The 12,480-nt window shown below is 35.7% G+C and overlaps 2 protein-coding genes across 9 annotated transcripts in view; one reads left to right on the forward strand and one right to left on the reverse strand.

Moving 5' to 3' along the window:
• LOC105319366 (potassium voltage-gated channel subfamily KQT member 1) overlaps window positions 1-2,688 on the forward strand; it is a 48,611-nt gene extending 45,923 nt beyond the window's left edge. For 2 of the 5 annotated variants that reach the window (XM_066085578.1, XM_066085579.1), the window contains 4 exons: window positions 14-120; window positions 719-920; window positions 1,025-1,121; window positions 1,407-2,688. In XM_066085578.1, the coding sequence (XP_065941650.1) occupies window positions 14-120; window positions 719-920; window positions 1,025-1,121; window positions 1,407-2,081 (1,081 nt within the window). In that variant the 3' untranslated portion in view covers window positions 2,082-2,688. The remainder of the gene's footprint in view (window positions 1-13; window positions 121-718; window positions 921-1,024; window positions 1,122-1,406) is intronic. The other 3 variants (XM_034477983.2, XM_034477981.2, XM_034477978.2) reach the window with 2 other exon arrangements.
• A 463-nt stretch (window positions 2,689-3,151) lies between these two features.
• LOC105321875 (uncharacterized) lies at window positions 3,152-12,199 on the reverse strand. 4 transcript variants are annotated; one of them, XM_066085580.1, is made up of 4 exons: window positions 12,025-12,198; window positions 10,599-10,677; window positions 7,681-7,828; window positions 3,152-7,535 (listed from the first exon to the last, which is right to left on the reverse strand). In XM_066085580.1, the coding sequence occupies exons 3-4, from the start codon at window positions 7,825-7,827 to the stop codon at window positions 3,891-3,893; spliced, it is 3,792 nt and encodes a 1,263-aa protein (XP_065941652.1). In that variant the 5' UTR covers window position 7,828; window positions 10,599-10,677; window positions 12,025-12,198; the 3' UTR covers window positions 3,152-3,890. The 4 variants fall into 4 exon arrangements, with proteins under 4 accessions (XP_065941652.1, XP_034333855.2, XP_034333844.2 ...); XM_034477964.2 differs by having other exon boundaries at window positions 12,001-12,198; XM_034477953.2 differs by lacking the exon at window positions 10,599-10,677 and having other exon boundaries at window positions 12,001-12,199.
• Window positions 12,200-12,480: the final 281 nt, after the last annotated feature.

Consider the following 12,480-nt stretch of genomic DNA (forward strand, 5'->3'; position numbering starts at 1 on the left):
AATCTTTTTTAAGGAGTCATTTAAGCTTGGCCACGGGAATAGCTGATCATAAAGTTGACCATCTCCCGATCAGGAAGGAGAGTTCCTCGCCATCTCTGTCCTACAGAGACCCGTATGAAGGTAGGAAACATATTTTATAACTCTCCTCTGAAAAACAGTTGCAGGTCTGTAACTCCCGGTAAAAAAAAATCAAGTGGACGACTTTGGAGCTACCGCTTCTTTCTCTGAAAATAAATACACATTTAGGTCAATTCTGAGTTTGTTGACATTTACAGAATCAAGTATGCTAGGAGATCAAATTAATTCCTTAAGGAAAGCACACCAAACTGTGCATGGCGTGTTATGAAATAATAACTTAAAATTGTTGTTTCAATTTCAAATTCATAGCTTAACAATGATCTATTGCTCTATTTTTGTCATTCTAGTGTTAACTTATAATCGTTGTTTAACTAGTGTATATTCTTTCTAATATATTTTTCAATTGTTTCAATTCATTTATCTGTTTCTTACATTTCATGTGATATATATTTAAATCATATCTGTTAAGTTATTATGCTGTCTTACAATGCGTTATTTGTTATTTATATTCTTAAATACTAAAATCAGAAAATCATTTTAATTTCTTAAACCACTCTCATTTGTATATTTTCCTGTAACTCTTTTTTTTAAATTTAAAAATATAAAATAATCTTATCAATTGATAAATTTTCTTTCACAGATGACTTTGATGTTTCTCCAAAAATGGTTCAATTAACTGAAACTCACAAAACAGCTATTAGGTCCTTGAGAAAAATAAGATACTTTGTTGCCAGAAGAAAATTTAAGGAGGCTCTGCGACCTTATGACGTCAAGGACGTCATAGAACAATATTCAGCAGGTCACGTGGATATGCTGGGAAGAATCAAAAGCCTTCAACAAAGGTTGGTATGAATTAGAGTTTTGTAATTTGATATAAAAACTAGTAAAGCCTGTGATCATAGGTTTTAAAATATATATGTAGTAATGGCTGTTCTTTTTGTACCAGACTTGACGTCATCCTTGGAAAAGTTGGAAGTAAAAGGAAAGACGTCTACGACTCCAAACAGAGTCTGGCATCAAGGATAGTGAAAGTGGAAAGATCGGTAATGAATGACAAGATATATTATGTACATTTATTTTGCATCTTCTAAACGATGAAAAGAGATTCGAGCATGGTATCCTTTTGTAAACAGTAAATACAAAAAATTTCGTACATTGATTCGTGTTTGGTGATAACAGGTAAGTTATACCTCCTTGTCAAGTAATAATGTGCTTTATTCTTATATTTGGTGACTGATTATCGTGTCAAATACTTGTTGTATGCTATGATTAGTTCATTATGAATATACATGTATGATATTGAATACAATGCCTCTTTTTTCTTAAAGGTGGAAGATATTGAGTCAAAGTTGGATTTACTCATAGACTTGTATAAAGAAGACAGAAAACCATTATTACAACATTGCCAAGACTGTTCTCAACAGAACAACATGCCAGTAGAGCATAATCAAACGGAAGTGACGTCATGTCTAAAAAATCCCATCATTCCTAAGCCAACAACTCCTCGTTCTATTCTCTCTGACAAACACTGTAGTGAACCTACTAGTCCAACAAATGCACGAACTCCCGATAAAAAGATGCAAAGAAATTTATCAGACCTCAGTCAACGAATCAAAAAGCGTGTAACATACAGACTGTTATCTTTAAACGACCAATCATCGCTGGTAAAACAAAATCCTTCAGGTCCGAAACGACAGAGAAGTGCATCTGTGGACAGTGCAGATACTGGGCTCTGTGACACTAAGAATCACACCGAGGAAGTCTCGGAGAATGAAGACCAACCGATAATAATCAAAGATCCGCCACCTCCAAAAAAGAAACTTTCCCGATTATATGGTCAAAAAAGTACAAATCAAAATCCAGAATGCACTGCGGAATCTGAAGTACCGGTGGTGACTACGGTCACGTCAGAGGAAGTCAGAATAGACCTCCTAAACATAAATCATATAGTTCCTGACAATATCGACTTGCAAAACTTTCCAGGGTATAAACCAAAGGCATAAATACTTCACCTTTCCTGTCGATAATCTCCAGATGTAAATGTTGTTTATTATGATATTTACGTAAATACCTAAATTATATTGCATCTAAGTGGCACACATTTCTTAATAAGAGTTCAAATTCAAAATTTTACTTTCACACCAATTATTATGAAATACAAGAGTTTATTCGTAAGAAAGTCTAAGTCCCAGTTTGAGGATTTTCAACATACATGTAGATACATTCAGTGTTCTGCAGTTTCTGTTTACTTTTCATACCAGATTAAAAAAAATTATGAAGTTTTCAAACTCAATACTTTCCTACCACGTACAATAAATTACAATGTATATCCATTAGAGTGTTTTCTTAGTTTATATCTGGCTTTATTTCATCAAAGATTTAAAATATTTCTCTTGTTGTGCGATTTTTGATGGTCAGTTTTATAAAACAAGACATTCCTCAACTTGTTACGGATTATAAATAGCTTTATGAAATCTATAAAAACTGCATTTTGCGAAGAAAATCTTGCATACCTGCTCAAATATGTTCATTCTTAAAATTTGATATAACTACATTGTAGTAATTTTTGGCATTTTGTTATTTTTTTTATTTGTTTTCTGAAAAATATTTTATAAATGAGAACTTTATAAAATTATTGTTATTAAATACTGGTTAATTTTATCCACATTGTATTTGGGATATATAAAGTTGTTTCAATAAAAATTTTCTTATTTTTGTCCTTCTTTTAACTTGTTGGTACAGATTACCGAGACGGAATCAAAAAAATAGCCCAAAGTAATTGTCACATAAATATTTAAATCATTTCAATATAATTTATTATGATTGTGATAAAGAGGTAGAAAAATTAATATGTTGATAAATATCAATCCCGAGTATTACAAGTTCTTCGTTCTGTCATTGAGACAAATGAAATACTGAGAAATATGTGCTAAATACACTGTGTCTATAAGAAATATTTATTCTGGTTCAACATCAATAAATTATGTGGTAATATTTAGTTTTCAAACTTCATGCAATCAGCATTAAAAACCATGCACAACTAGGAAAAGATTTGAAACGAAAAAATGTGTTATTTATTATTTTAATTACTCTCAGACTGTCAAACAAAAAAATACAAAATATATTTTTAAAAAGTATTTGAAGGAAGACATTATCAATCACAATAAATCCTTAAATTGCAATCTTATTAAAATCAGACCTGTACATGTAAATAAATCCGCGCCTCTACATACGATACGCTATGGGGTGGGGTTGCTTCTTTCACCGGTCCGTGTATTTTTTATTAAAATTCGTCAAAATGTGCGGCATGAATATATTGGGACAGACTACAGTATTTAGATTTTCTTGTAGGATACTAAAAACTGCTATCTGAATTAAATATTTTCCAGTTTGAATTCAAATTTATATTACCAATAGTCGAATAAAGGATTTTAATGCCGATAGTAAAACATACAGGAAAAATTCCCTATTCTTTAAGGAAATATACTAACTCAAATTCTAATGAAAAGAAAACTTCTGCACGATTTTAAGAGATGCCAACAATATACGGTATTCCATAAAACAGGAAACACTTTTTACATTCAGAATTGCCTTCTTCTAATGGGTTATTCAAATCCTTCAGGTGGGACCCGATTTAATTTTACCTTTTACATGCATGGATTGTGTAGAAAGTTCGCGTAAGACGGGTGCAAAAATGCAACCTTTGCAATGACATACCGGTAAATATTCAACGACGTGCATATAGCTATATGTTGTAATACCAAATATTAACATAGCATTGAATAAAATAAATAAAATACAGATAAAAAATATCACAGTTTACTAATATCCTCGACTGGCGTGGTAGTAGAGGAAAGGTCAGTATTTTGACCTTTCTGTACAAATGACACGAGCTGATCCAGCTTGTTTCCTATTGTTTTAAGCTGTTGTTCAGTTTCCGTCATTCTGCTATTGATTTCCACCAAATCTTCTTTCATTTTGTCTTTGATTTGAACATCGATTGGCTCTGCCATTTGGCTGTATTTTGATTCAAATTCCGTTTGCGTGAGTATTAAATAATACTTTTGAACCTCATACTTTTCGTCTTCCCCGGGAATTTTTCGATGTTGGATTTTGGAAAACATTTTCGGTAGCCACGGCAAAAGTCGCTCTATACCTACTCCTATCTGCACGGAGTCCACTCGCCAGTGGTATTTCTGGACAGCGAGTGTTTGTGAGTACGAGTCATTCATCATGGCAATGAGCATGTTGAGTAGCACAATGGTAGCTAAAATCAAGTAAATCACATATACTACCTTAGCAAACCAAGCAGTTCTGCCAGCGGTGCTCATACCTAATTCAAAATTGTCATCGAATAGTTCTCCCATTCCCACCATGATATTGAAAACCAAGAATATCGTGTCAGCCATTGTGGGATACGTCTCAGCAATGGTGTAAGATATTTGAAATAAAGTGTGCAGTGTGAACGCAAACGCCAGTAGCACGCAAATGTAGACAATGAAGAAGCGACGTACATCGCTCACAATCATATTAAGAATCATTCTCCAAAAGTAGTTGATGGCTTTGAACCCGCGAGTAAAAGTGATAGTATACGTCCAGCCAAAACAAAGGCAGATGGCTAGAACATAATCCTGATACCGCTCTTGTATTGTGATGAGCACCAACCACGCTATAACCAAGCCGGAGAATACCAGGTAGAACAAGAAAGGAAGAAACTGCAACACCGGGTTGGTGAAATCCCGACGTTTTATCAAATCGATTACCGACATAATAAAGTACAGGAGAAAAATCAGTGGTTCCATCGGAACTACAATGTACGCAAGTACGTACACGGAGGAACTGGTCGTTATGTTGATAGGATTATGGCGAAACTCTTTCGATATTTCTATCCCTGCGTAGCTGAAAAGTCCCATGTACGTAATGTGGAGAAGGATTAATACTGTGAAAGTTACTGCATTTATCACATTGTATATTTTTTCGATCTCTTTCATTGGTGGAATATCCAGAATCCGTGAGGCTCTCTCTTTGTTAACGCCATGCAAAAGAATTTCCAACATAGACAGTTCGGTTTTGACCTTGCTGGAAGAGTTAACCGTAAAATATTTTGCGGAAAGATCTACTGATGACATTGGCATGATATTCGTAACGTCCATCAAGACGTTATCCTCTTCTCTGAAAAATGTGACGTTTTTCATCATCAGGTATCTAGAGAGTACTTCGAAGACTCCTAATTTGCATGCTAAGGTAAGAGGAGACAGGTTCATGTTGTTCTTTAACGTCGTCATTAGAAAAACCATTGCCTGACGGTGCAATCGGTCAGTCACAGTTTTGCTTAGATCATGGAGTTTCAAATTTTTCTTAACGCTCCACCATAGAGTACTTTGTTCTACAATTACCTCGAAAGACCTCAAGTAGCGACTAGTGTTATTTGGGTCACTTGCCATTTTCATGACTAGTTTGTGAAGAACGGTGTTTCCCTTTGAATCTGTAGCTTCCAAATCAGCTTTCAGGTAGACTAGACGTCTGATGGTGTTGTGGTATCCCTCCAATGCAGCTAAATGCAGCACGGTCTCTTTTTTATTATTTAGCTGATTGACATTACCGTCGCGATTCATTACTTCGAAAATGTCCAACATAGTTTCAAGACCCTCCGAGTCTTCTTCACTTCGCACTGCTTCGTGCAAAGGAGTGTTTCCATCTTCGTCGAGATCCTTGAATCTAAGGTACCGAAACTCCCAAAGAACATCTGGCACAGCAAACTTCGCAGCAATATGCAGAGCATTGTTTCCAAAATTGTCCATGGCGTTCAAACTTTCCCAATCGTGGGTTTTGATTGTATGATCTACTATCATTTTGGCGATCTCAGGCGTTGTGTGTTTTGACATTGCAGCTATGTGCAAGATGTTTTCACCGCGTTTGTTTGGGATGTTCGTGCTGGCGTTGACCTCGAGTAGAGTTCGGGTACACTGGACAAAACCAGCATTAACCGAGATATGTAGACAAGTTTCTCCCCTGTCGTTCTGTGTATCTACGGACACATATTTGTGAAATTCTCGAATAACCTCGCTTTGGTTAAATGAAGTCGCGTAATGAAGGAAAGTGTTCCCGTTGCTATCGCGATCGTTTGGGTCATGTCCAGCTTTAAACAAGTATTTTATCTTCTCGATGTGACCGTGGCCTGCAGCAGTGAAAAAATGTGGACGCCCGGAAATATCAGTAGATACTTGGAATTCCCGTTCAGATGGAGCAGCGCCGTATTCCAAAAGGGTTTTCAATAAAGATAAATCGTTACTATTAATTGCATAGAACCACAAGTCGTGGCCTAAATTGTTCTTGTGTGTAGGGTCATCGCCAAGGTTTAAAAGAATACGCACGATATCTGCATGACCGAATCGTCCTGCGAGCAAAAGAGCGGTGTCCCCCTTTTCGTCGTGGGCGGTGAAGTCTGCTTTGAATTCCAGGAGTTTTCTGACTACTTTCGCATGTCCCTCTTTACATGCGTGATGAAGTGGAGTCTGGCCTCCCGGAATCACGTGATTTGGATTAGCGCCGTGCTTCAGAAGCAATTTAACTATTTCATAGTTCCCGTAAGCTGACGCAAGAACAATCGGGGCTACGAGTCCTAATTTTCGTTCTTTGTTGATATCGACCTTCGTTTGAGTGTTTTTTAAAAGCAGACGAACTATATCCGTATGCTCGTACCGGATAGCCCAATAGAACGCTGTTGATCCTTTGTCGTTCCCTTTGTTTGGATCTGCACCCAATGACAGCAAAAATTGCACTGTGTCCACGTGTCCACACTTTGTTGCCCACAACAACGCCGTGTCTTTTTTCTTGTTGAGAAAGTCGACCGAGATTCCGTACGGTTCTCCAAACTTTAAGTAAAGTCTTACCAGATCTGTGAAGCCATGGTAAGCCGCTAGATGAAGACAGGCAAATTCCCGCGGCCGCTGGTCGCTCATTTCTATTTTCGTTGTTGCCGTCATTGCTTTCTTTACATCCTTCAGACGACTTAGGATCTTCTCTGCTAGGTCAATTTTATTGAACTCCGTTACTTGAAGGAGAGCTGTTTTGGTCGTAGAACCAACGGAAAATGCATGCTGGAGCAATGTTTCGTCGCCTTTTTCGATGAGAAGACTGGCCTTCTCGAATAGATTATTGGACAAGGCGTAATTCAGCACGTTCTCGTTAGTTTTTGGATTTGTCATAACAGCATCAGAGAATGGAATTTTGGCATTGACGGTCTCTATACATTGGATTGTAGCTTTGTCCTCGTCCTCGAGGACAGACTTGAAAAGCTTTTGTCGAAGTTCGTCGAATTGCTTACTTCTGCTTGCGCTAATTGGTCTAGGTTTTGAGTTTGTGGATAATTTGTTCTGTCGAACTTCTGCTTTCACGAGCTTTGGCAGGATTTCTTCATTTTCTTTTTGTGCCATTTCTCTCTCCTTCCGTCGAATCTGCAACATGCATTCATTAAATAGTGTGCATATGTACATGTATATGTGATGTATTCATTCAATTCACGCATTTTCACCATGCATTCAGAATTAGTTAAAATTAATAAAATCGATGTATTTTTTCATCAGTTCGTGTTTTTATTACCTCTCGAATTTTTCTGAGTCGTTTGAAATCGCCATCTTCGGTACTTCCGCCAGCTGAACTCTCGTTGGCGAGACTTAGTTCGGTACTGTGATCCGCCTGAAGAAGACGGCGAGGACGCTTCAGTAGATACGCTGGTATTTCCGTCATCCTAAAATGAAAAAAAATATATATTTTTGATTACAAAATTCGTTATATTTCTGGTTATCAAAGAAACAAACGGTGATGAACATGAACATACATGTAAATATTCATTACACTTTTCACTGTATTATTTTAAATCTATATCAAAGGGAGGAGTAGACTCTGAATAATGCAAAATTAATCATATTATATACAGCATCCACTTTTTTGGGCAGCAAAGATTTTTCTTAAATTTACATACAAAAAATTGGATTAAGATGGAGGATCCCCCCCCCCCACACTTTTATGGGACCATGTTAAAATTTGAATTGAAAATAAGTTCACTGAAGTTAAAAGTAACTTTTCTCCCCCCCCCCCCCCCCCCCCCCGCCCGGCTTAGGGTTTTCAGGATTTTGGAAAGTAACCTTTTCCCTTTTTTTTTTTGCTTGTCAAGATTTTTCGGATGAGTCTGCCCCCCCCCCCCCTTTTCAAAAACGATGTTACGTGCCTGATATGTAATTGTCACCTTGTACAAAACATCTGTATCTTATATAGTTAAAATTTTAATTAATATATCTTCTCGTGATATTCAAAGCTGAGTATAAATTATAACGTATCATTAATGTTATCGATAAGTGTAGATAAAAATAATCCTCCATGTTGTTAACTTGATATTAGTAATTTTAAAGATACGGCTCTTTTCTTTCAAGGTGTTTCCCCTCGTATTGATATATACTAGATGTCCACTATGACGTGGATCCAAATACAAAAATAACATTATGACAAAAAGTTGTAAGAATTCAATAGCTTTGCATTTACTTTATGTCTATTTAGCTTTAATTTAGATCAATTATTAACAAAATCTCAAGCAGCTTGTCCTACAGTATTATACATACATTTTTTCATTTACCTGTTTATGTATCTTTTTAAATGTTTTAATTGCTTTTATTATTAAACACTCTATACATCTTCATTTTCGAGGTTTAATACATTAACTATCCTTGTTTTTGTGTGGCAGTGGAAATTGTTTTTCAAAGTGTATTTTTTCAGATATATTCGACTTTCGCATTGCAGAAATCTCTGCCTACTCCCATTCCCACTTCTATAAAGGCTTGATCCGCCATGCATTGTCTAATATGTTTTTTCTTTTTTCTTTCTTTATTTCTTTTTTTTTGGGGGGGGGGGGGTAAAGAGCTTTGTGACCTGTAGACCTATTTAAAACTCTTTAAAGTCGTAATCGATCGTCACACATGAACATGTAAAGCAATTTAGTTATATACTAGTATCTCATGGAGACAGTTTTCTCCTTGTCGCTACTTATGCAAACCTTTTGAATTTACATGCTCGGCTAAAATCATCAGCTGTATCGTATATGAATGTGTAAGCAAACAGGCATTTCGTTGAATACTCGGATCCTATACATTTACACGTCATTTTATGAAATCGGTCGTACGAACTTCCTTATATTGCTACGAGTTAATTGCTGAAGAGACTTGTTTATTTACTACTTATATGGTTTATATACATCAAACTTTACTACCTGAGTTCATTTAAACTATATATGTACATGTATACACTAAGAACGGCTGAAATAGATGTTGATACACACGAGTGGGTTACGGAAGCACGTATTGTTAAAGAGAGGGTGGGGCTCAAAGATAAGAATAAGTTGATCAACTGCCAGTGACGGCGCAATGGATGGCAATATAATCATTATAAAAGATCTAGTGACACAGAAATGAAATGTTGCCCTATGTCCACTGATGAAAACATTAAAAGGAATGCAACTCCAAAACCCATACCCCCCCCCCCCAAAAAAAAGCCCCTCATACATGTATTCTAGTATACACGGTACTCATGATTTAAAGCAAAAGTGGAAGTTGTCTAACAAGCGCCGACTTATCAGAATGCCGCTCTATAACATCTGTATAATGGTCATTAATTAAATAAAGTAATCAGCTTATGTAAGACTTAAAATTGAAAGAAGAAAAAGTCCCGACCGGTTGCCAATTTTCAAAATAATAAATTGTACAACATATTCGGAAGAGGTAAAAATTGGCGTTCTATCTTGTGCAGCAATACATGAGCCTGACGAGTATGTCTTCTGTGCACTACTTAGTTGTAGTTTTATTTGAATATACTACATTGTATATGATAGCCTTGTATATAAAAAAGGGATTACTTAAAATGTAACTTGGTGAGATGCTTAAGTAGATGCTGTGGAATCTACTTTGTGAAACAAAAAAGAATAATTTTCCCGACAACATAAAATTATGCAGCTTTGTTGGTGTACATCTCAAGTACCTGACGCTATAAAGTTTTTTCTCTTAATAAAATTTTTAAAAACATCAGATGCTTGTGGTGTATTCGTATTTCTTCTTTACGGGTTTTCTTGGGCAAGCAATAAGATTTTTTTTCATTTCCTTATTTTTTCCGTATTTATTTATTTTTTTTTGTGAGATTTTTTTAGGGGTTGTCTTATAAATAGGCAAGACATTTGAGGACCGTGATTTGATTGAAATTAAAATAAACTTTGAAATGGGGTCTTGAGACGGGCATAAAACTCGACACTCGCCCTCATTAAATATACAATGTACTCTAAATTCGGCCCTTTCACTCGAAGTTTTATACCTGTCTCAACATTTGTCAAGTTACATGAACCAGAAACGTACTATGAAGTATATATATCTGTCACAATAGATTTCCCCGCATCGTAGTCAGTTTTGCATGTCCACGAATGACCCGTTTATGGTTTGTAAATAAATAATATTTATGATTAAATTTATATACTGGTCTACCTGTCAGCCCCAGTGCGTCCCTCCTCGTTCTCTACCCCTGCATCTCTCTCCTCCGTGTCCTGTACTAGAACTTCAATCCCTGAAATTGATTGTTTGGGGCCTTTTACCTCCATTTCGTACATCATATATACATGTGCATTTGCTTGTCAAAAATGATCCGTATATTCTTATTTCTACATGAATTCGCAGCTAGAGGGTTTTTCCTTCACCGATATGACGTCATAGATTCCAGTTCGGTTCCACATGAAAAACCACGAATTTATGATGTGGACCGTGAAACGTATCTATTCAGTCTGTCCTATATTTACTTTGTCCGGTACAATAAGTATATATCTACCACTTGTAAATACGGTATGGAAGGCCTGAACAAATTGGCGCTTTCATATACTGTACATGTACATGTCGTATTATGAGCGATCGCGGATTTGACGATTTTAATTCATGTATCAGGATTTAAATTTGTTTCAGAAATTCTTAAATGTAGGTCAATTAAAACCTCTGTGTCCTTATACCAACGTTCATGGACAAAATAAAGCCCCAAAAATAAAAATCATGACGACCTATTTCAAATAAAATACATGCATAATATCAACAGAGGCCAATATAAGCGTTGCTGCAAATGTTTTTATTTAAAATTCGTCCGTTTTTTTCTTAGAGTTACTAGTTTTTAAATTAATATGTATGAAAAATAAATCAATATGTAAAAATTACTTTGCTTTTACCCATCACAAAAAATATTGATAAATGCGGCAGTGTATACCATAAGTGGTGTGTGAATTTATGTAACCCGGTCGTGCGTTATCAGTTCGATTTTATTCGATTTCACTCATTGTGAACATTTAAAACGCCACCGCCGATAGAAAATCAAACAACAAAGACACCCCAAAGTCAGGAATTATTATTTTGAAATACTTTAATTCGGTTTATTTTTTTGAACTATTTTTTTTTTTGTTAACGACATTAAACACAGTATGAAAAGTTCGGGGTAAAAATGATAACTTGAAATAACTATGGTACTTTGGTTTGTTTGCTTTCATAAACATGATTGAACTAAGAAGCACCATGCATGTAATGCATTCGAACTCTAGAGTAATCAATAAACCCGAATGACATGCACAACTAATAATTTATCGGCTATGCTAAGGTCGATCATTTAATTCTTTCATCCGCCTCTGACGTCTGATTTTTCAATGTACCAATTCCATAAACATACAGTTTCAACATCAAAACAATGGCTAGATACTTATATTCCACGTCTTAACCGATTTAATAGAACAATAAAGACAAATGCGTCATTTATTTCATAATCTAGAGTAGTAAAGAGGTATAGTAACATGCGTAAATATACATCAAAGTTTGATTGCCCCCTGTTGTAATTTACAACTATTTGAAACGTACTTACGTCATTAACAGAAGTATATACTACCTCCAGTGACGAACAACAAAGTTTCTTACGTCCGATGATTATCTATGGCACAATGAAGAGAAAAGTCCATGGTTATTCCAAAAACCACCCGGTTTATCCATAGTTTAAATGCCAAAGCTATGGTGCTTGTTTTGGATTTTTAGACAGACGTGAAAAAACAGGTACGCATGACCGAGGGCGATTTAACTATAACGGGTATCCCGGGCCAACTTCGTACACACACGTACACACCTATACACACGCACTCGAGTCTCTTATTAATTAAGGCTTCTTGATTGCTGTATAATTAATGTTGTTAATCTTATTAACCAATTTAACTGTTATTATTTTATTGAGCAAAAGAAAAACAAAATATGCGAAGTCAGGTGTCAGTCAATAGCTTGTCATCGATTTTGTATTGACTTACAAGACTTCACGATCATTTCCCATTTCCAAAAAAAAATAAAATAAATAATA

The sequence above is a fragment of the Magallana gigas genome, chromosome 5, assembly GCF_963853765.1.
Source record: "Magallana gigas chromosome 5, xbMagGiga1.1, whole genome shotgun sequence".
Classification (NCBI taxonomy): Eukaryota; Metazoa; Mollusca; class Bivalvia; order Ostreida; family Ostreidae; genus Magallana; species Magallana gigas.